Below are 24,313 nucleotides of genomic sequence, written 5' to 3' on the forward strand. Positions count from 1 at the left end.
TTTGTACCATACATGACCTTTATAACATGCCATCCATCTTTTAGGGCTATACTAGATTTGTTGTAAAATGCACAATCAGTTCATTTCACTGAGACTGGAGTGAACATATTTACATATTCACATTAGATCTTCAGATACAAAATCTTTTTACAGCCCTTGCTCCAAGCAAAAAAAAAAAAGGGGGCTGTGGCATCTTCATAGTTAATCGTGATGTAGAGATAGTATTGACTGCTATTGCAGTGTCCCTCCTTTCCCCTTTGTATGAAGCTTTTCTCCTGGAAGCTTATTGTAATGAATATTTTTCTAGTTACTTAGATAGCCACACTTGAGTCTTCTAGCCCTGTATAGAAAAACATGGACAATAATTGCCTCACCACAAGATAGGTGTGCACTTCTAGTAAGTTATAATGGCCACTAAGGAATTTTGTACTTTAAACATATGCCTTGTTTTCAGCCATTCAGAGCCAGCTCGCAGAGTAGCAGCAATTGTGCAAACCCTTAGTTGTAGACAAGGCAAACTTCAGTTTGCGTCAGTGCAGCTTACCTGGGTATTTCAAGCAGAAATAACCTCCACCAGTGCAAATCAGAGGTTGCCTTGTCCACAATAGAAGTGTGCACTTAGGCCCCTGCATATATGGCACCTGGCTAACAATATTGTCTACAGTGATTAGCATTGTATACACATGAACTTCTAGTTTGAGTGTAAGATGTTCTAAAAGCAGTTTGCATAACCTTCGTGGCGCAGGAGTGATTCCACCACCCAAAATTCCACTTTGCTCAATCTGGACAATGGACTCATAGAGAAACCATTGAAACGTTGCATTACTCATTTGAGCCCTATGGCATTAAGCTTGTAGAAAGGTTTGCTGCAGAGCTAATCCAGAGAGATAAACAGTGACCTCCATTGGACATGGTGGGTCTCTTGGCCATTGTGGTATTTGTTCTTGTGATTTGACTCCATGTGAGATGTTCTCAAGGGACTTTTGATATGTCACAGAAACTTATGCTTTTTTTGGTAGTAGACAAAGCCACACTTCACTCTAGATATTAACATCTTCCAGAAATTGGTATAACAAAAGAAAATATTCTCTGGCTAAATAAATAGGTGACACTCTCAAACGCCTGTGTATTATCAATTGCTTATGTGTTCTTCCTAGGGATGAGAATCTTTCTGGAAGCGAGCTCACTGCTAAACTTGAACCTGCATTCCTTTCGGGGCTGCGTTGTGCTCAGCCGCTCATCCGAGCCAAATTTTTTGAGGTCTTTGACAATTCCATGAAGCGTCGTGTCTACGAACGCCTACTTTATGTAACTTGTTCTCAAAACTGGGAAGCTATGGGAAACCACTTTTGGATCAAGCAGTGCATTGAGGTAGGAAAACCATTTTTTATGAGAACCGTGAATGTAATTTTAGAAATGATATTTGCTCCTCTTTTCCCTTATGAATGTGTAGATGTATTGTGTGTATCTTGAAAAGTGATATAGCCCTGTAAAACTCCCCATATCGAGGGTACCATTTTAGATGCTCAGAACATTTTAAAACAAGTACTAAGCTTTTAAATATTGAAAAGCTGATGCCTGGGAAATCTCTGCATCCATGTGCTTGAATCCAGTTGACAGTGACTCCAGTGGCTGTATTTTAAAGCTTTAAGGCTTCAGTTTATCTGAGAAAAGCCTAGTCAGTGCTCAGAATTTCTTTAAGCAAAAAATGACTTACAAGCAAAAAATGACTGGAGGAGGAATCTTTTTGACAGATTGAATCCTAAAAGACAGATCAGAATGGAGTGTCAGAACTGTTGCTGAGAGAGATTTTAAAGGGGGATTGCTGTGGTGTGAAACCTGGTTTCTGATCTTTTTCTCTAAAACAAAACATAAGTAAATCACCAATTTCTTTGAAATGACCTGTATATCAAAATCTGAGTATAAAATATCCAAGCACAAAGCAGTCATTTTATTAACTTCATATGAGAAAGATCAGAGCAGCTTTCAGGATGACAAGGAACAGCGGGAATCTCCTACATCTCTTTTTAGGTAAGCCATGTATTTTAGTGGAAAATTGTATATATTATGTAGATTGAGACACTAAATAAAAAAAAATTCCATAAAAATATGATGCTTAGATGTAGAAAACTCCTGTTCCCTATGTGTCCTTATGGGGTCTCTAATCTTACTGTCCTAACGTATGGCAATACATTTCCTGTTAGCTATAATCAAATGGCAACCTCAAAGGCACAATAACCCACCACATATCAGTGACAGAAGATGATGAGCTGAAGATGGAAGTCCACTTTGTTCTCTGAATATGTGTGGCACCTCAGCTCTGACCTAGAAGGGTCACATCTAGCAAAGATAAGATACTCCATGCCCATTCAATCTTTGGCCCTTCTGATACTGCCAGTAGAGGTGCAGATTAATGACCAAATGTCCATGTCCCAGACTCTCACTATCCAGTTTTCTCCAACTGCTAGGCAGTTGCTATCTTAATTTCCTTATTGACCCTTTTGTACTTGAACATATAAGCAGAGAATGTAATTGCGTTTCCTGTTGGTCTGTTCAGTCTAAATCTTTGTTCTTTTAAGATTTGTTTGAATTTGTTCCTGTTTCAGAAACACAGGGAGGGTGGGGGATATCTCAAACACAACAACAACTGCTCATGAACCAGTTGGTAGAAATAATTGCTCTGATGAGAAGTAGATAAAATTCTGACTCATTCAGGCCAGCCTGACATCCAAACTCAATTTGTAAAGGGAAATTCAAGCTGTTAAACATAGTGTGTGTCCCCCCCCCCCTCCTCTTCCCCCCCGTTCACTGTTGATTTGAGAAGGACTGAGTCCTCTACTGACAAGGAAAAAAGGTGCAATACAAAATAAATCAAGGACATGTGTTCTTAAATACATCACACACAATGGGTCAAAATCTTTGCCTTGTTTTTTAATTTCTTAGCTCCTGTTGGCAGTGTGTGAAAGAAATACTACAATTGGCACAAGCTGTCAGGGAGCCATGCTTCCATCTATCACTAATGTAATCAACCTTGCAGACAGTCACGATCGGGCAGCATTTGCTATGGTAACCCATGTCAAACAAGAGCCCCGAGAAAGAGAAAACAGCGAATCCAAAGAAGAGGTAACATTTTATTTTTATTTTACAGCAGATGATGATGTCTCACCAAGCACAGTTTATGGGACACATCTTAATGCTAGTCGGAATTGCTATACATGTGTGTAAAGTGAAGTGCAGTGACTATAGCAGCACACCTGGTGTAAACGAATAATGAAGTTAAATAGATGTACACCTCTACCCCGATATAACGTGGTCCTCAGGAGCCAAAAAAAATCTCGCCGCCTTATAGGTGAGACTGCGTTATATCGGGTTCGGTCCGGTACGGCGTGCTGGACTGGACCAGCTTCCCTGGGGGTGATTTAAAGGGCCCAGTGCTCCAGCTGCTGTGGGGAGCCCCGGTCCCTTTAAATCACTGCCGGAGCTCTGGCAGTGGGGCTCGGGGCTCCCCACTGCTTTACCGCATTATATCCGAATTCGTGTTCTATCGGGTTGCGTTCTTTCGGGATAGAGGTGTAATTGTAATTACATTTTAGACAATGGTTTACTACCATTTGACTTACTAGCTCTGTGAAGCCGTGTTAATTCATCTTTTTTTAATCTTCCGTCTATTCTAGGTGACTGCTTTGGCCCTTTCTTTCTCCCTTAACAGTGGGAATTAAATTTTCAAATCCTAAAAAAAAATTACAAAAATAGGTAACAAGGGCTGAAATAATGAGTACCATATTTGTTTTGTATGTGTACAGAAATGAAGTGGTGATAATTATTGAAAGTATCAGCATTCTAATTGGCCTTACTTTTGTGTAGGATGTGGAGATTGACATTGAATTGGCTCCAGGAGATCAGACGAGTACACCTAAAACCAAAGAACTTTCTGAGAAAGACATAGGCAACCAGCTACACATGTTGACCAACAGACATGACAAGTTTCTTGACTCTCTTCGAGAAGTGAAGGTTGGTACAGGTTATTGGTCGCATAGCATGAAAACCTTTGCTGAAATCTCAAAACTGGCGCACACGAATTCTTTTTTGTTTCTTTGGTTCCACTGTTCATTTTATTTTATGCTAATACTGTATATTTCATAAGCCTTTTGAAAACTAGAGCCTACCGACTTTTACATTTGGCTTTCTCCTGGTCCTCTCCCCCAGCATCTAACTCCATCCTACACCTATTCCATCATATTTCTCTCCTCCATTTGGGGGAAAAAAAAAAAGCATCATCTTCACTTTGCACAAGTTCTGAAAACAATAGGGCTCAGAGATTCAAGAGGGGTAATCTTTGCAGCCTGTTTTACCTGTTCCTAGCGCATTGCTAATATATTTGATGTCACTTTCATGGCTGCCACTGCTGCTCCTGTGGTACTTGTGGTGCTGATTGCTCTCACCACCTCAACAGTCTTGAACTTTTGCAAGCACTAGTAAGGTCCCGATTAACCTCCAAAATCCTGAGGTTAACCAAGCTGAGTGAGTGTCTTCATTAAGGAATACAGTGAGAACTGCTTAGTTATACTGACAATTTGAAAAGTAGCTAATTGTTTTTCCAGTTACTTTTGTCACTGGAAATTATATACTATCATGCTGGTACTAAGTCTTAAGGGCCAAATGTGGGTAAACACAGAGCATCTGGAAAACCCTGCCTTTGAGTGGGTGAAATCAGGTGATTGGGATCCTAACTTCAGTACACATAAATTAAGGTTTTGCCAGATACACCTATTGCATTTAGAATTGAACTAAATATCTGTTGCATTTAGATAAGAAAACTGCTGCCCCGAAAACACAAGACAGGATTAAATCAATTAGTAAAGCGTGGTAACAGATTATAAACAGCATGGTTTTTTAATAATTCATAAGAAGCTAATTGTTAGATGAGCGCTATTTTGTGATCCTCTGAAAACATCAGTAGATCTAGCCAATTAACCTGCTTGTTTTGTCTTACCACCAAATGTCAGCAACCCCATTAGTCACCTTTTCCCTTCTCTTCCTTGAGAGCGTCTTACTTTTTTTATTTGTAGCTATTATAGTCATGAGTTGTTGTCTTAATAAACATGGAAATATGATAACATTTATTTCACAGTAGTTTTCTCTTTCCACCTAAGGGAAATTTTGAAAAATTGTATTAGTTATGGAACACTTGGGAAAACAAATAATGTAACTGCTTGCACACATCCTGGGGAAGCTTAGCTGCTGGACTGTATCATACAGTAATTCTTCCATGGTGCAAATTGATTGAAAGGTCTTTTTTTTTTTTTTCCCTTTACATCCCTAATTGTTTCTCTTTATTTCTAGACTGGAGCGTTATTAAGTGCCTTTGTTCAGTTGTGTCATATCTCTACACCGTTAGCAGAGAAAACTTGGATCCAACTTTTCTCCCGATTGTGGAAAATCTTATCTGATAGACAGCAGCATGTGAGAATCCTTTTTGTGTCTTTTTGGTAGTAGCTGGTGTTTCAGTAGATTGTAATTTTCTGCCATAATTACTTGTTCCCTCACTTTAAAAATAATCCATTTCTAGTGTTTCCTCCAGCTATATGTCTTAATACTGGTTGCTTTTGAAAGAAATTGGCCCCTTCAGATTTCAAAGGGAATTAATCTTTTCATGTTTTAACTACTCTATGAAAATTCCCTCATCTATATGGTATTAGTAAGACTTTAAATATGACCTAAGTGTTGGAATAGTCTGAATGATATCACTGTTTCTGTTGTTTTAATTCCAGGCTCTTGCAGGTGAAATAAGCCCTTTCTTATGCAGTGGTAGCCACCAAGTGCAGCGAGACTGCCAGCCGAGTGCACTAAACTGTTTTGTGGAAGCAATGTCACAGTGTGTTCCTCCCATTCCCATCAGGCCCTGTGTGCTTAAGTACTTGGGTAAAACTCACAACCTGTGGTTCCGTTCCACATTGATGCTGGAACATCAAGCCTTTGAAAAAGGATTGAGTCTTCAGATTAAACCTAAACAGACAACCGAATTTTATGAGCAGGAAAGCATAACCCCTCCTCAACAGGTAAGGAATAACATTAATTAAATTATGATAGCCTACTAAAGGCAGGGACGACCTAGGGTGACCATAACCAGTTACACAAAGTTAAACATGAAAGTATCTGTCCACACTGGCTGCTAAAGTGTGTGGATATCATGATAATTACCATAAAAAGACCTAATATGCTAGTGGAGACAAACCAGGTCAACACATGAGCAAGTTTTGAAAGAAGCTGAATTGTAATATGGTGCATTGTTAATTTTTTATATATCCAGTGATAATGGACCACTTACTTCCTGGGTTTTCAAAGAGTGATCATACAGTGGAGGTCTAGACATAAAATTTAAAAATGTCATATTTAGAACTTAATTGTTACTTTTATGTCTTTCTTACCGTATGTTGTGTGGTTTTTATCATATGCTTTACTTTAAAATACGCCAACTAACATGCTTTCATGTGTAAGGCATTTACTTAATAAAAAAATTGATCACAAAAAAAATTATAGCAACATTTTGACCTTAGAAGAATGTGCTTGGTTATTTGCTATGTTTTTTTAGGAAATACTGGATTCCCTAGCTGAGCTTTACTCTCTGTTACAAGAGGAGGATATGTGGGCTGGACTATGGCAAAAACGCTGTAAATTTCCAGAGACAGCAACTGCTATTGCTTATGAACAACATGGCTTTTTTGAACAGGTAATATTTGCACAATATATGCTGTCACAGACCCAGACCAGTGGGGTACAGGAGTCTGGTAGAGGGCAAATATACTGGTCACTGGATGAGTAGTTTTCTGTTCCCTGAGTGACCAGAGCAGGGGCTGCACTAGAGTAATCAGGAACCTGCTAGAACCAGTTAAGGCAGGCAGGCTAATTAGGACACCTGGGGCCAATTAAGAAGCTTCTAGAATCAATTAAGGCAGGCTATTCAGGGCACCTTTAAAAAGGTCACTTCAGTTTGTGGTGCGAGTGTGAGGAGCTGGGAGCAAGAGGCGCAAGGAGCTGAGAGTGAGAGGGTGTGCTGCTGGAGGACTGAGGAGCACAAGCGTTATCAGACACCAGGAGGAAGGTCCTGTGGTGAGAATAAGGAAGGTGTTTGGAGGAGGCCATGGGGAAGTAGCCCAGGGAGTTGTAGCTGTCATGCAGCTGTTACAGGAGGCACTATAGACAGCTGCAGGCCACAGGGCCTTGCGCTGGAACCCGGAGTAGAGGGCGGGCCCGGGTTCCCCCCAAACCTCCCAATTGACCTGGACTGTCGGTTCTTCCAGAGGGGAAGGTCTCTGGGCTGTTCCCCAACCCATATGGTGAATCTCTGAAGCAAGAAAATCCATCAATAAGCGCAGGATCCAACATGATGGAGGAGGAACTTTGTCACAGTGCACATTATTAAACTTTGCTTTATATAGATTAACTATCAGTATAAGCATACTAAAAGCCCACAAAATGTGTACTTTGTTATTAATAAGAACAAAAAGAAAAATTCATTTGAGTTGAGGATAATGTCTCAAATAAAACTTCTTCTGTATGAAATATTAATTTAAGACTCCATGGTACATTGATAAGATATGTTTGAATATAGCCAAAACTAGTTTCCTGCAGTACATCATTAATTTGACTAAGAAGCATAAAATTGTAAATAAGAAAATAAGTTAACCGTCCTAATTTATTATAGGGTCTGATAATAGAGGTATTTAAAGAGTTTTTAAATCATGTATGTGTCTTCAAAAAAAAATCTTAATGAAATGCAATCAGATATATGTTTAGAGCAGATATAAATCTAAAATGAAGTGCTTTCTTTCTTTATTTTAAAGGCACAAGAAACATACGAAAAAGCAATGGAAAAAGCCAAAAAGGAACATGAACGAAATAATGCCTCCCCTGCTATCTTCCCTGAGTATCAACTCTGGGAAGACCATTGGATTCGGTAAGATTTTAAAATTGGAGCAGAACGATGTTGTTATAAAGCAAGATAAAAGTATTCTAGTAATTTAAAACATTGATTACTAAAATAAACTAAGCCCAGCACATTTAAGAAACAGAGCAACTTAGGGGAATAAAATATTATATTGCTACTCCTTTAACAGACTTCGAAACGGCTATACATAAATCATTGCAAAAGTATAATTTGCGGTTTGTGGAAACAGATTTCACATGGAATTTGTTTTCCCATTTAATATTGGGATCTGGGTCACATGAAAGTGCAGTTCCCCCTCTTCATACACTTTTATATTATTGTTTTTGTTTATTTTCAATCCTGCAGTCTATTTACAACCATTGCAATGCCTTCTAAGCATTTTTTAAACATTCATGAATGCAGATGCTCTCCTGATATGAAATGCTTAAAGTAACTTTTAAATAACTCCTGCTAACACCGTGTTTTCATTTTCATAGCTGCTCAAAAGAGTTGAACCAGTGGGAACCTTTGACAGAGTATGGCCAGTCAAAGGGCCATATAAATCCCTATCTGGTACTTGAATGTGCATGGAGAGTCTCAAACTGGACTGCTATGAAGGAGGCACTGGTGCAGGTGAATATTTTTGAGAATTTGCAGAGATAACTTTTTGTTTCATTGTTCATTGTGCTGATTGTGTTTCTTCAAAGTCAGCATTACAACTCATTTCACAGAAGCAGTAAACTCCTCTTTGGGGATTTTCTTCTATGTAGTGTACAGCTGGGTATTTTGGCAACCAGAGCATATTGTTTCAACAGGCTAACTTGGGTCTTTCCTTCTTATTTCCCCCTCGTCTTTCTGTCTCTATACAAAGCTTCCTTATAATTCAGAATTGATATTTCATAACAGGGTAGCAATCACCAGGGTGGGTGAAGGTTGAGACATGGTGTCAAATTATTAAAAAGCACCAAGTGGCTGATTGGTGAACATGCTGGTGCCAGTAGTGATTTATTGGGAAGCTTGCAGAAGCATTTACAGTGCTGCATAAAAAACATATCGGGGGGGGGGACCCTAAACATCAAATCAAAACTTGTGGGTTTGTGTGATGTAAGATGGTAAGAGTAAGATAGGGATGGGGGAAATAGATTTTTGTCTATCCCTTTACGGTTTGTTCCGGGAAACGTGGGATGGTGATATGAAAATCAAACTGTTGTACCTTCTGTGGATGGATAGATTGTAACTAAAGTCCCAGTTTTTAAATGGAAAAGCCCTCTGTCTGCAGTGTTAATGTAAGTTTAGATGCTTTGATTTTAAGTGATAGAGCATGACAACACCAGGCCCTTTCCTTCAGTGTCTTATAATTAACATTACTGCTTCCACAACCATTTACTATGTATAGTTTTGCAAGGCTGTTAGGGTGTGCAAAGGCCCAGATTGACACCTACATAGGAAAACCTGCATACACCAGGAAACTGTCTGGATAAATTTTGGTTTCCCTTAATCAACCCTTTGTAGGCAGTGGGATGCTTACTTCCATGTGTTCTGATATTCCAAGATTGTCAGGGACATAGTTAAATTCTAGGATATCCAGGGAGGGCTTGAGGTTTTTATATTGCCAGTCTTCATTCTGCTAAAATATGAGATTGTGGAGGGGAAAATGAGATCATGGAAAGTAAGCATCCCCTAGTTTTACCTGGACTTGCCTCCTTCCCACAACCGTGGAGCTCCAGCCCTGTGGAGTTATGGTGCAAGGTTTTTGGGGAAATAGGGAGTATGCCACAGAACTGCAGTATTCTTTCCCCCACCCAGATCCACCCTGTTAAACTTGCAGCAGTAGAATTCAAAAGCAACCTCAGGGCATAATGCTGAAAACCTAAAACGTTGATATATTGTAGTGTAGACCACATTGTTTCAAATAAAACTGCAATAATTATTATTAATGCACAAGCTACTTCAACAAAAGTAACATGTCTCTCCCTCTGCCTCCATTTGTCATTAATATGCTGGTAGGTAGGTTTGGCAGACTCGTACTAGGTCTTTGAAAGAGAGAACTGAGTAAGACAGACATGAAATTTTATTTGCTAGGTTTAAATACTGAATGCCTGAGATTTGGAGTGTACTTGTTGTCATCACAGGCTGTTGATAATGCCAGCAGATATTATTTTAGTGAAACAAGCATTGCAAACTGAGGCTGCAGGCTGTTTATATGCTGTGATTGCAATATGTCAATTATATGCTTGGCAAATACATGTTCTAATTTTTCTTAAATTTTATTTCTCTGCAATGGCTTTCGGAAGAGATATTTATACAGTGTGACCTATTGGAGGAGGACTGCTTCCCGTGTTAATATTCTTCCACTTTCTGGTCAAATTATAAAAGACCTCTGAAGTAACTGTTGGGTTTCTTCTTTTATTTGGCTTTTTTTTTAGTCTACTTAATTTTATTTCAGAATGAGTCTCAAATATTGCTTTTTACAGCAAATCCACTAAACTTTAAAACTGCATTTTAAATAACCATATTATAGGCAGGGCCGCTAGCACCACCTATTATTAAGGTTGCCTGACACTTCCCATTATAAGACCCTGTTTTCAGTTGTTTATAACTTTGCTAGTCTTTAACCATTTAGGGTATAATTTTCCATGCTGGATGTCTGTCACAGGGTGATTTTTAATTTCCTCCTAAAAAGGTTCAGCTGTTTCTGAGACCGGGGCTAGGGGAAAAAATACATTGTTTTGCCCGTGTTAAATGTTTGAGACATCTTCTTTGAAATGGTCTACTATCCCCATACTTTGGAACAGGGACTTCAAATTTGACAGGGAGTGCCCTTTGTGTCAGGGATGTGCCTTTTGCCATCCTTGTAAAAATCCATCCAAATGTGGCCAAGTTATATTGCAGTTTGCATGTGCTTCGTAGAGAATTGCTAGTGCATTACAGCTAAAATATCTGAAGAGTCTCACTGAGTATGCCTGAACCTCTCCCAGATCCTAGAACTGGCCCGACTGCACATGTGCCATCCCCTGATGGTGACTGAGCTACTTCAGCCCAGGGCTACAGGAATGAAGATGATTGTCCCTCTAATGCAGTGTTACTCAGACTGAGGCTCGCAAGTTGCGAGTGGCTCTTTAATGTGTCTCCTGCAGCTCTTTGCAGCACATATTAAGAGTATGTGATTTAATTATTAACCAATCAGGAAGGGTTTACTATATTGTTAACTAATTGCAGTTGATAAAATAATAATAATTGGCCAGTCATTTTGCTGTGAGAATTTTATTTTATATATATTAAAAAATTAAATTAAATACAAAATAAAATAAAAATCTCACAGCAAAATGACTAAGTATTATGTATGTATGTATTTATTTTTATATAAGGCTTTTTTGGGTAATGCTGATCACTAATTTGGCTCCTGAACCAGTGAGGTCTGAGTATTGCTGCTCCCATCTACTCTGGGCTGGAGTGGGGTTGGGCACAGTAACTGAGAGCAGGGAGCCTATCCTGTGCTCTCAGTGAACCCCCTGCTGGCACCCAGACAGCATGAAGGAGAAAGCCATCTGATTCAAATGCAGAGGGGACAAAAGCCAGACTGGGGGTGGGGGGGGGGTGTCAAAGAAGTATATATTAGCACAAGGAGTCTGGTAAGACTGGGACTGGATGGGCACGGAGGACAGGACTCTGAGTCATGGGTAGATGAGGAAGATGGGGAAATGTCACAGGGGGAGAGTGGGAGCCAGTTGGCTGGGGAGGATAATGAGATTTGAATGAGGAGCTGTGGGGATAGGGGGAAGACCTGGGACTGGCTGGACAAGAAGACTGTGACTACGAACCAGTGTGGTGGGGAATGGGTGTATCGGCAACTGATCTGACAAGGAGCTAGGATATTGGGGGAGAACTTGGACTGTCTGAGCAAAGAGACTCAGATAAGGAGCTAGGGGCCAGGGGAGAGACTGAGTTTTGAGGAGAGGTCTGGGGAGCCAGTGGGAGGTGAGAGGAAAGAAAGAATGGATGAGGAGCTTGGAAGGGTGAACTGGACTGGCTGAGCAAGGAGACCAGGCAGGGAGTTGAGGTGGGAAGGGCGTAATAGTTGGGTGGGGAAAGAAGCAGAATGCCTGAACAATTTTTTTCAGATTATTTAAATCATCCCTATCCTGAGACTTGTAATTTTTGTCCTGGAAGTAATTATCACCAATTGACAAACTTCTGGTAATAGTAACCTGGGGTAGAAAGCATGGTATGACTTCGTCGAGTTAGTATTACTGGTATGAGCTACTGTAATGAGCTCATCTTATACCTTTCAGATGTCACTGCAGATAAGCTTCAAAATGTCTGATGTGCCAAGATTTTTAAATCAAACAAGTCTTCAGATTGTAGGTTCAAAATGTGTTTAATGCATTGGAGATAACAGGTTTTGAATCAGCTCTTGTAGTTTAATGTGAGGCTTATTTTAAACATGTGACCTTTAGAAGCCTACAGTACATATATACTACCTCCTCCCCTCAGATATTCTAAATTCATTAAGTGGCACAGATACTGTTTCTTTGTTTGGAGACAAGGAACCGGGTATGTAAGGAGAGTGCAGTAGTCTTATTTTTCACTTAGTAATTTGTAAAATGTTTGGTTTGCAGCTGCCTGCTATTGACCTTCCTGATTCATTAGAGTTCATTGTGTTCTGGTTATAATCCATTTTGCTGAACAACATGCACTTGAAGACCACTTAACCTTCCTCTAGTCCTTTTCTAGGTTCCACTCAAGAGATTGTGGTCTTTGCGATCCATATGCTTGATTAATGAATATTTTGTAAAGTTTTGACTGTTGTAGAGCAGTCAAAAGGCAGGAGGCGTGTTGTATATAGCAAACATATTTAAAGAAGTGTTGTTTTTTCAAGGCATTCAGAAGTTGGCAATATAGATTTTGACCGATTTTTATACAGCTAAATGGCTGCTAGACATTATTTTTTTTAAAAGTTGCTCCTCTGTGAAGAAATAGTGCAAAAGTAGGTAGATACTTTCACTTGAGAGAAAACTTTGAGGAATTTTTAAATACTCTTTGTGTCCTAATATAAAAAGTGAAGTACATTGAAGCATGTACAAGAAATCACCCTTATTAGGCAACCTCTGGTTTTAAAGCTACATCCCTAAGGCTCCTAGTATATGCTAAATGTCACCTTTATTAAGAGTCCATCTGTGTTATGCAACAGATGGGTGTAGTTCCTTGTAAGGTTACTTAAAAACTTCAGCATATACAGACTTAGACCACTTGGAAAGAATTACAGAATTGATGTGGCTACAAGTACATTTTTCTGGTATATTTGCACAAATGCATTTCTGTAATAATTATTGAATCCTTTTTACTTTGAATTTGAAATACTGTTCATATATTTTATAAAAGTAAGTTGAAAGCCTTTTTCATTTTGAGAAAAAGACAATTCTTTAATGCCAAGCAGATTTGTTTCGCTTAGGACTTTGTTGGTGTGGGACATTAAGCCAGATATTGAACCGAGATCATCAAGGTGAGAGGCTAGTGCATTAAGTCATGAATTGAAAGGAGTTTGCTGGTCTGCATCACACAGTCACAATATAATGTGACTTGATTGTTTCTCTTTGCATAAAAGACAGGACCGGAATAGCAAACCTTACTGCATTTCAAGATTCAGTGGCGTTGGGAGAGCCCCATAGAAGCTTGCACAGCACCTTCTTATCCCATATATGGATTTAGAAAAGCAATTAGTCCCTCACTTACCTCACCTAGCTTGTCTCTATTTATGTAATATCTTTTATTGAACTAACTTCTGATAGTGAGAGACAAGCTTTCAAGCTTGGACAAGACCTGTGTGTAAGCTCGAAAGCTTGTCTCTCTCACCAACAGAAGTTAGTTCAATAAAAGATATTACCTCACTGGCCTTGTCTCTGTTATCTTGGGACTAACACCACTACAGCAATACTTAAATAAATACTAATTTTGAAAAATCTGTTCAGTTTCTGAAACCAGCACACACTAACCAGAAACTATTTACTATCTGCAAATAGTTCATGCACCTAGTGACTTTATTTCTCTAAATGTCCAAATAGTTGCAAAAAATGAGCCTGTTTCTTCAAGTTGCTGAATATCCTTAACTCCAGTTGACTTCAGTAACTTGCAGGAGCAATTTCCTGTATCCCAAAACCCTCCTTCATGGTGATTGTTTGTTTATTCTTGCACGATAAATACACTGCATTATATGTTTCTTAATATATACAAAATGTATCTGAATTCTACATCAATTTTTGGGAAAAATACAGTTTCTCAAGGGTTTTTTTTTAGTGTAGAACATCTGTTAATTCTTCTATAATTCTTTTTCCTCACTCAGACATAGAAGAGGGAGATGCAATAAGTATGTATTACTTCAGGGGCTAAGCGTGAAAATTGTAAAGATTACTTTATGAATGAAGTACTGTGTTTGTCCTTTGATAGGACCCAAAATTGAGCTGGTCAGGCTGTATCATTGTTAGAAATTGAAATTTCTGATAACACTACTGATGACTAGAATTGAATATTTGGCTTAACTAGCAGTTTTGTCACTTAGTGATTAAACAGTTATCTGTCCAAAAAGAGCAAATTATAGGTTTTCAATATATAATTTTAATTTATATTAGTTTTTTTGTTTCAATTTTTAAATCAATAATGTATTCTGTCCTATTCAAGTATGCGTAAGTTCTTGAATAATTACACAGAACTTTTAAGAACATTTTTGTGGTAAGCTTTCTACAGCTGTAAAAGTAAAGAAAATGTTGTACAGTAGATTTTAAGCCTTGAGTTGTAGCTGAGTGAATTGATCATGTCTGACAGGTTCTACTTCTGATGGCTTTCAGTTTAAGTAGAAGTGACAACCACCAGCAACTGCAGATATGTTTTAGCTGGAGTTGTGTGAATGAGATATTTTCAGTAATGGGGTATTTACTAATGGACTAAAGAGAACATACTGAAGCTATAAATTGAGCTTCTGTGGCTTTAGACAGATCCATGTAATGGTGTCAGGAAACATGTATTCATAAATAGCTGGATGTGAAAGAATAATTACTTATCTGCTGATAGACTTACTGGTTTCATTTTATTGATACTCTTTTATGCTGATGTTACTGAATCTGACTTTGAACAGCTTATATTAAATGTATTAGTTTATGCAATTTAACTCTTGATCCATAGGGAGCGATCAGAAAAGATGGCAGCTATATATCAGTTTTCCTAAATCTTTGTGAAACCGTTTTAATAATCTACCTATTAAAGTTGAGGTATTAAAATAACAAGTGGCCCTTGATATAGGACCCAAGACTCATTTCCATTTGCTCACATTGCCATTGTGTTTAATGATCCAGTGTATCATGTAATAAAAAAAAATGATGATTTTCATTCTATAAGTGTAGGGTTGCTACCTGACGGTTCCTCTTTACAAGCTCAGGCTTAAAAGCTAGTTGCGGATAAACTGAAGCAAGATTTAAAGTAATTGATACATTACTTTAACAAATGAAAGTGATTCCTTTGATATTTTTAAGCTAATGAAAATAGAACAAAGCCAACGTAGCTGGAATTCCTATGCAGCACATGAATACAAAGGGGGGCTGCACTGGGAGAATTGAGTGCTCAAGGTATACAGAATCAGGCCTTTACTCTCTGCTCTGAATGCTAATGAGTGTTTGCAAATATTTGTGAGCTAATTTAAATTTACACTCTTTATTTAGTCAGATCTTCTCAAATGTATGCAATAATCAACCTTTCAGTACATTTGTTGCAAAACATTTACATACTATGGCTAAATTGTGCTTTGATTCTTCTAGTTGTCATATTTTTGCCACTCCTGTGTTTCAGGAAGTCTCTGAAAATAGCTTAAAATTTATTCCTCGATCATTTTAAGTAACAGTCACTTTTTGACCGAGTCCCTGTATGCAGATACTGTTTTGACATAAACATATAATTAGTGCTAGATCGTTTTAAAAAAAATTGTCATTTACTTATTCTCCTAAAAACTTAATGATGTACAGGACAGCTAGGCAGTCTAGTATCTGTGCAATATGTTCACATGTAAAGTCAATTTATGTTGCTGAGAAGACATGAATATCAACAGGCGAACAGAAAATCCCACAGATTAGAGATTTTAGTTTCAGGAAATACTATTTAAAGCATTCTCTTTCAGAAACTGGAATTTCTAGAAATTAGTCCATTTAAAAAAAAATCAAGTTTAAAAATCAAGTTGTATGTCCATTTAAGGTTTCTTTTTGCTTTCAGATTTTCTTGTGGTGTTTCGTACCTAATTTTCTGTTTTACCATTAGGTGGAGCTGAGTTGTCCAAAAGAGATGGCATGGAAAGTCAACATGTACAGAGGATATCTAGCAATCTGCCATCCTGAAGAACAGCAGCTTAACTTCATTGAGCGCTTGGTAGAAATGGCCAGCAGTTTAGCCATTCGCGAATGGCGAAGGCTTCCTCATGTAGTGTCACATGTTCACACTCCCCTTCTGCAGGTGAGATCAAGAACAGCCGTACTGGGTCAGACCAATGGTTCATCTAGTCCAGTATCCTGTCTTCTGACAGTGGCCAATGCCAGGTGCTTCAGAGGGAATGAATAGAACATGCAATCATTGAGTGATCCATCCCCTGTCCTCCACTCCCAGCTTCTGGCAGTCAGAGGCCAGGGACATGAGGAGCCAGGGGTTGCATCCCTGACCATATTGGCTAATATCCATTGATGGACCTGTTATCCATGAACATATCTTATATTTTTTTGAACCTCAGTGAGGTTTTTGCCATCACATCATCTCCCTGGCAACAAGTTCCATTGGTTGACTGTGCATTGTGTGAAGAAGTACTTTTGTTTGTTTTATCATTGGGTGACCCTGGTTCTTGTGTTATGTGAAGGAGTAAATACATTCTTAGTTCACTTTCTCCACACCGTTCATGATTTTATAGACCTGAATTATATCTCTTCCCCTCCCACCCCCCCTTTGTAACCTCTTTTCCAAGCTGATTGGTCCCAGGCTTTTTAGTCTCTCTTCTTATGGAAACTGTTCCTCCTTCGAGTAGTGTCCCCATGTGTGCTTCGCTGTAGGTGTTTGCGTCCCTGCACTGCTGATTGGAGAACTTTGGTAGTAGTGTCTGTTAGGCCCGCACACACGTTGTCTCTCCTTGTGCTTTGCCACAAGGAGGCTAGCCAGGGCATCCTCCGTTCCTTCTGAACCCCCCCTGGTTAGAGTTGGAGCCCTTAGCTGTCCATTAGCGGATCATTAACTCTACTTTTCACTTGTTAATCTTTAGCTTTTAGAAACCCGTAGCCTTTTTTTGACTTTTATTTGGCTGTCTTAAAAAACAAAACAAAAACACAACAAAATGAAGAAAGAAAACACTTTGTTCTTGTGTCAACCTCGGGTGGGGGAGAGATACCTGGACAAAGGTATGCCCAGCTCTCCAGGTTTCAAGAAATGTCGCACTTGCAGCGCGGTGATTCTGGTCGTGGACAAGCACTCCCAGTGCATTCACTGCCTCAGCAATGTCCATATCCAACAAAAGTGTCCCCTCTGCCAGCAGCTGCGACTGAGATCCGGTAAGGAATCTCCGCCAGAAAATCCTCTTCACGGATGTGACTTCCCGACCCCATTCGTCCAGCGGGCGTGAGTCTTCCCCTCAGCCTTCGACTTTGAAGAAACGGTCTGGGACTTCTCTCGCAAGTCAAAAAAGAGAGTGGGGGTTCCCTCAGCTAGCCCAGGGATAGCTGAAAGCGATCACCATCTCGCTCGATATCCTCGGCATTCCCGGCACCGAGATTGTCCTGCACCTATGCCTTACAGTTTCAAATCGCCAATTACGAGGCGCTCACGGTGAAATATGACTACACAAATTACAATAAATTACAAGATTTTATTGATAAACTGACGGAGAGCTCCCGGAATTCCTTCAAGGCCATCATTCAAGAAGGGCAACTGGTTGCGAAAAACCTCTCAGGTTTTCCGAAGGAGGTGAAGACTACAGTGGAGGAGCTCTCCTTTGAAGGGGTGAAGCTCTTTGCTGAGAAGACCAATGCCTCTCTCCACTTCTTGAAGGATTCCAGGGCTGCTCTCAGGTCACTGGGAATTTACGCACTTGGGTAAAAGTCACTAGCTCTCAATAACAAGAGAGGCCTGGTTCATCCCAGTTCCCATCACAACGGAACTATGAGCCCCAGAAGAAAAAAGGTAAGTTCTTGAAACGAAAGCCTTCAGATTCCCAGCCATTGACCCAACCACCTGCCCCTAAGCATCACGTTTGATGGGCAGATCGAGGTGCCACGAGACCACTCTCCATTACTACCTGTGACCATGCACCCATTTGGCCACCGTTTGGCAGTGTTCCACAGTGCGTGGGAGCACATAACATCAGACAAATGGGTCCTAAAGATCGTCAGATCTGGATATTCCATCCATTTCACCTCCCTATCCCCTCCAAAACACCCTTCTCCGTCCCTCTTCAGGGTCCCTTCTCATGTGTCTACTGTAGCAGGAGATAGATTGCTGCAGTTAGGAGCCATAGAACCAGTACCTCAACATCTACGAGGAAAGAGGTTCTACTCTTGTTACTTCCTAATATCCAAAAGGAAGGGTGGTTGGAGACCCATCCTTGACCTCAGAACTCTCAACAAGTTCATCAAAGCTCAGAAGTTCAAGATGGTCACCCTAGTGACAATCATTCCATCACTGGAACAGGCAGACTGGTTTTCGGCCCTTGACCTAAAAATGCCTACTTTCACATCTCAATACTACTGGCTCACAGACATTTTGTCAGGTTCACTCTGGGGCACGAGCACTACCAATACAGGGTCCTCCCTTTTGGACTTTCATTGGCCCTGAGAGTATTTTCAAAATTCTCTCAGTGATGGCTGCCCATCTACAATCTAAGGGATAATGATCTACCCTTATCTGGACAATTGTCTCCTCAGAGCCTGGTTGCTTCAGTAGGCTCATCGAGCCACCCAAAACATTATTAGCTTGTTCACAGAGCTGAGTTCACAGAGGTGCAGATCAGTTCCCAGAAGTCGACCCTCACACCAGTGCAACGTCTAAAATTCATAGCTGCGCTACAGGCCAAAGCCTTCCTACCTCAGGACAGGTTTCTATCCCTGGTAGACAAGGGCCAGCCAGAATCTGCCTCCAGCTCCTGGAGCATATGGTAGCTGGCACGGTTGCGATTCCACACGGCAGACTTCACATGCGATGCTTACAGCTATGGTTCAGCTCAGTTTACAGTCCAAACAGGGACAGTCTGGACAAACCCCTTTCACTCTCCATCAGGATCAAGAACTCTCTGGACTGGTGGAAGAACACGGCCAGTGCATGCAAAAGGGGTCCCCTTCTTTCAGGCGCCACCTTCATCACTCCTTTCCATAGATGCATCCCTCATAGGATAGGGCGCGCATCTAAACGGTCGCCCATGGAGATCTCCCTGCACATCAATCTCCTCGAGTTGCGAGTGGTCAGGAATGCCTGTGTCAATTTCCTCCTGGTGATAAGAGGATCACATACAAAGGTCCCGACGGACAACATAGCCTGCATGTATTTTATCAACCACCAGGGATGAGCACAGAGGCAATAAAACTGTGGAACTGGTGCATCTCTCACAACATCACCTTATCCATTGCTTATCTCCCGGGTACTCAGAATGAGGTAGCAGACAATCCCAGTCACACCTTCCCACACAAACACAAGTGGGAGATGCACCCGTGATTACTTCTCAACTTGTTTGCACAGTGGGGAGCACCGTCCACAGATATGTTCCCCTGAGGCAGCGCGTGATGTACCCACCAATCTCCCTTCCAGCCACTCTGCACCTTCTCTCTCAGGACAAAGGGTCTATTTACCTGCAGAAATGATCCAGGTTCCAGATTTGGTGCACGTCCCAATAAATCTCTCCAGTGTCAGCAACTCTTCCTCATATTCTGGAATATGCCCTGACCCTTAACCTCAATTTTTATCCCCTAGCTCTCTCAGGGTCCACCTAGCAGGTATTACATCATTTCATAAACCTGTAGAGGGATACTCAGTACTTCTGCACCCGGCCACTAAAAGGTTCCTTAAGGGAATAACAAACCCTTAACCGTGACTTCCTACCCCGCCATGGGATCTAAACCTAGTGTTGAATGGGATGACTAGGCCTCCCTTCGAACCTATGGCCACCTGTTCACTAGCATATCTATCGATAAAAATTATCTTTCTGGTTGCAATTTCCCCTATTCTTCTAATCAAGGTAATAGCAGCTCTCATAGCTCATCCCCCATACACAGTGTTCTTCCCTGACAAGGTTACACTTAGGCTGCATCCAAGGTTCAGCCCTAAAGTGACCTGCTTGTTTCACATGAATTCAGTCTAATTCACTTTCACGTCTTCTACCCAAAGCCTCCCCGAGACAATAGGGAGGATGTACTGCATACCCTAGACCAATGCTTCTAAACCTGTTTACCACTGTGAGCCACATATGCAGCTCTCTGTGTTATGTGGGCATCCACACACTATATATACTACCTGTATGGCCCTCAGGGCTGCAACTATGTGCTGATTCGGCTGCAAGCAGCCTACGGGCCGCAAGTTGAGAACCACTGCCCTAGGTGTTAGGAGAGCTCTTGCATTCTACCTCAATAGGACAAAGGCCTTCAGGAAGTCCCCTAGACTGTTTCTCTCTCTATGGTGGAAAGGTCTAAGGGCTCAGCGATATCAGCCCAAAGACTATCCAAATGGGTCTCAAATTGCATCAGACAGTGTTACCAAATTCATAACATGAGCCCTCCGAACTCGATCCATACACATTCCATGAGATCAATCTCATTTGTCTCCTTCCTCAAGGATGTCCCCATTTCAGAGATCTGCAGAGCAGTGACGTGGGTGTCAGTCCACACCTTTGCAGATCATTATGCAATCACTAGGGACTCTGCCTATGATACCAACTGAAAACTGACCATTTATTCTTACCCTTTGTTTCTGATCCATGAGAGGACCTTCCCTCTTATCCCATGCCTGCTTAAAATCCCTTCATTACAAAATGATTTTTCCAGTAACAAGTTTCAGGATTTTAGTAATCATAAGAAAAAGGTTTTGATGAAACATAGTTGATATTTCTGGGAGGTCAGGGAGGGCCAGGGGAAGATTCTCAAGTAATTTTATTTCAAGAAGCAACAAAGAATCCTGTGGCACCTTAAAGACTAACTGTTAGTCTTTAAGGTGCCACAGGACTCTTAGTCTGGATCTGTAAAAAGCAACAAACATGGCTACCCCTCTGATACTTTATAGCAAGAAAGAGTTCTTTTGTTACACAATACTCATAACTAAAAGGTTATTTGGTGATATTTTTACATTAAAATTGCAACATTCATATTTTGGTTGGAATTCCTTTATAAAGGTTTGAGTGTTACCACTGCAGGTAAACTAAGCTTTGAGAAAGTTGGCCTTGTGGCTCAACCTTTTCTTTTAAGGGACTTTGGACCAGCTTATAAGTCACCGGAAGGGGCTCCCATTCATTTCAGTGGCCTTTGGAATCAGGCCCATTGTGAGGCTGTTATGCTGTTGCTTTATGATAACACCTGTGGAAATGTAGAATGAATCTGTAAAATGGTTTTCTTTTCAGTTCCACACATTGTAAATACAGTACAGATTTCAGAAGCCTAAAATCTATAGGTTACTTTTAGTCTTAGCTAGACTTATTCAGCCGAGCCAACTGTTTGAAGTCAGTGCCATTAAAAGAAAAATGTGTGTTCAGGAATGCTGGCATTGCTATCGTCAGAGTAGAGTTCTGAACACTAAAGTTATGTCTACACATCAGTAAAATACCCACAGCTGGCCCTTCTCAGGTGACTTTGGCTCACTGTGCTTGGAAATTGCAGTTTAGATGTCTGGACTTGGGCTGGAGCCCAGGCTCTGGGACCCTCTCCTCTTAAGGGGTGCCAGAGCCTGGGCTCCAGCCTGAGCCCAGATGTCTACTCTGCAGTTTTATAGCCTTGCAGCCTGAGCCCTGCAAGCCCGAGTCAGCTGACCCAGGCCAGCCATAGCTGTGCCACAACTTTTATTGCAGTGTAGTCATCCCCTTGGCTCAAGGCTTGGTGTCAAAGAAGAACTTGTCTAAAACTCTGGCATTAGTGAAAGACTCTTTTCCAAAGGGTAATAGTGCTTAGCTGAAAACTACTGCAGACTCTGGGACCTAAAGCTTGAGCATGTGTAGTCTGTTGAAATGAAAAAGGAAAAGACTTTAAATACAACATTTTATTTTAGTTCTAAATTGTAACACTTTAACCAGCACTAGGGACTCCCCTCTGTGCAGAAACCAAAAGCAAGACTTGCCTCGGAGGCTGTTTTTTCATGCCACTTTGTACATCTCCTGAAGATTCCCTTTTGTACAGCAACTCCCTGTCCACCCAGACATATCATACAGTTAGGAGACTAGGTGTCTTCTCACTCCATTGCAGCCCTCCTTCCTCTTCCCCTCCTCTCCTGCAGAATCTGACCATGAAAATCAGGATCAGAACACTGAGGAAGGACTCTTTCCACCAGACTTTTTGGAGAAGACTATGTAGGAAAATAATTGCCAAATACACATTCCACCTACAGAAGAAGTAGTTTTCTTCTCACCACTATGGCTGATTCAGATCCACTAGATGCACAAGGTGATCAACAAGAATAGTGCTGCCTACTTACTTCATGCTTCCTACTTGAAACTCCTCTTTGGTGAACTGCATGAAAGGGAGCAGGAGGCACCAGCTCACATCCTAGTTTACTAGCTCTGTGATGTGCCTGGATGAATGGGGACTCCCCGTTCAAAGATGGAATCCTTCAGAGAATTTCCCCTAGTGCTGCAGAGGAGGCGAAGGAAGGGCAGATGGAAGACCTCTGTATTTGAGTGTATGTTTACATCAGTGGCCTCCAAAGTGGGGTGTGCCAGAGGATCCTTGGGGGTAGAGCCGCCGCGGCAGGGGGTGTGTGAGCAAAATTTTTTACTGATAGGGGTGCGTGATAAAGTTTGGAGACCACTGGTCTACACTACAATCGCTAGAATGCAACAACTCTAGGTGTATAGCGTAGATGCGCTGACAATGGCTACATCAAATTATCCCTTGTGCTGATGTAAGGGGGGAAGTTCATGTAGGTGCCATTCCATCATGTATTCTGGAGACTAAGGTGCATGCTTGTATCCTTCACAAAGGTGATCTCAGTTGTTCCCCAGATACAGTATACAGTGGATAATACCAGCAGCATGAAAAGCAGAACAATCCCACCTCAGACTGGGGATCACAATATACCGTGTCTTGAGAGTAAGCTGCCTTTACTGCAGAAAAAAAGTCTGCTACACCCTGCTGGATAAAAGGAAGGATGGAGCTGGAGGCAGGCTGCCCTTGAAATGGGGTGTTTCTGGACCTAAAATTTCAGCAGTGGAGCATTTCCACTCACTTGTGCAAGAGAGACGTGAGGAGCAGTTCATTAATTCCAGACTGCAGAACCTCCAGCAGGAAAATAAACAACTAATTCAATACCACCAACATCAACTGACATAACTCTTCTGGCAAATGTCAAGATGTCATTTAAAAGTAGGAAGGAAATGTTTATAGCATAAGACTTTCCTACTTTTTCGTGGAACTGCAGTACGCTGTACATAGTCTTAAGAAATTATGCGCATGCTATCTCATGTATGCGTGCCAATCCTTGACTTCTGTACAGAAACAAGTGCTGTTTCAACTGGAAAACTAAGCATATAGCACACAGAGACTCAGCCAAACTGTCATTTCTGTGCTGTTTTGCTACATACTATCTTTTATCTCTTCTATTTCTTATTTCTAGATTAGACCTGAACTCACTGCCAACTCTTGAATCGTTTTTAACAGAAGTTATTTTGACTTCAGAAGCATGCATGCTATTATCTGCATTTCTGCAAAGAGTACTGTCTTTGGAATAATAGAAGTAAAAAGCTGTAGTTTTTCCCCTCCCTAGTTCAACAGGACCTCAGGCTTGGGTGTTTATTTAAAGGCTCAGTGTTTAAAATTCGTTTAAGTCCTTTTTCTTGTCATCTTTAATGACCTTCTCCAGAACCTGCTGCAGGGTTTGACAGCATTTAGGACTAGAGTTTCTGGGGTGTGTGTGATGTGGTGTGTGGAGCTTTTCTGTTTTGTTTTGTTTCCTTATGTAAACCTAGTTTTATTGGTATTTCAGATTATGAAGAACTACAGGCATTGTTCAAAACCAGTATTTTTAATCTTTCTCCTTGGCATACACCTTACTCAAAAATAAGATCCACGTGAAAAATTAGGGGAAAGAGTTTCTTCCTTGTCATATCCTGAAAGGGTTGTGAAAACCTTTTGAGAACATTTCTTTTAAGCACTCAGAAATGTCTTTGAGACATTTTGCACAAATTTAAAA

The 24,313-nt window shown here is 40.7% G+C and overlaps 1 protein-coding gene across 9 annotated transcripts in view; it reads left to right on the forward strand.

The window, feature by feature from the left end:
* The window catches only part of TRRAP (transformation/transcription domain associated protein), a 153,997-nt gene that overhangs the window by 77,473 nt on the left and 52,211 nt on the right, over window positions 1-24,313 (forward strand). For all 9 annotated transcript variants that reach the window (XM_008164651.4, XM_024102353.3, XM_042853179.2 and 6 more), the window contains 9 exons: window positions 1,158-1,371; window positions 2,944-3,123; window positions 3,865-4,011; window positions 5,344-5,463; window positions 5,772-6,059; window positions 6,593-6,730; window positions 7,845-7,957; window positions 8,425-8,560; window positions 16,226-16,417. In XM_008164651.4, coding sequence (XP_008162873.1) covers window positions 1,158-1,371; window positions 2,944-3,123; window positions 3,865-4,011; window positions 5,344-5,463; window positions 5,772-6,059; window positions 6,593-6,730; window positions 7,845-7,957; window positions 8,425-8,560; window positions 16,226-16,417 — 1,528 coding nt within the window. The remainder of the gene's footprint in view (window positions 1-1,157; window positions 1,372-2,943; window positions 3,124-3,864; window positions 4,012-5,343; window positions 5,464-5,771; window positions 6,060-6,592; window positions 6,731-7,844; window positions 7,958-8,424; window positions 8,561-16,225; window positions 16,418-24,313) is intronic.

This window comes from Chrysemys picta, chromosome 10 (genome assembly GCF_011386835.1).
Source record: "Chrysemys picta bellii isolate R12L10 chromosome 10, ASM1138683v2, whole genome shotgun sequence".
Lineage (NCBI taxonomy): Eukaryota > Metazoa > Chordata > Testudines > Emydidae > Chrysemys > Chrysemys picta.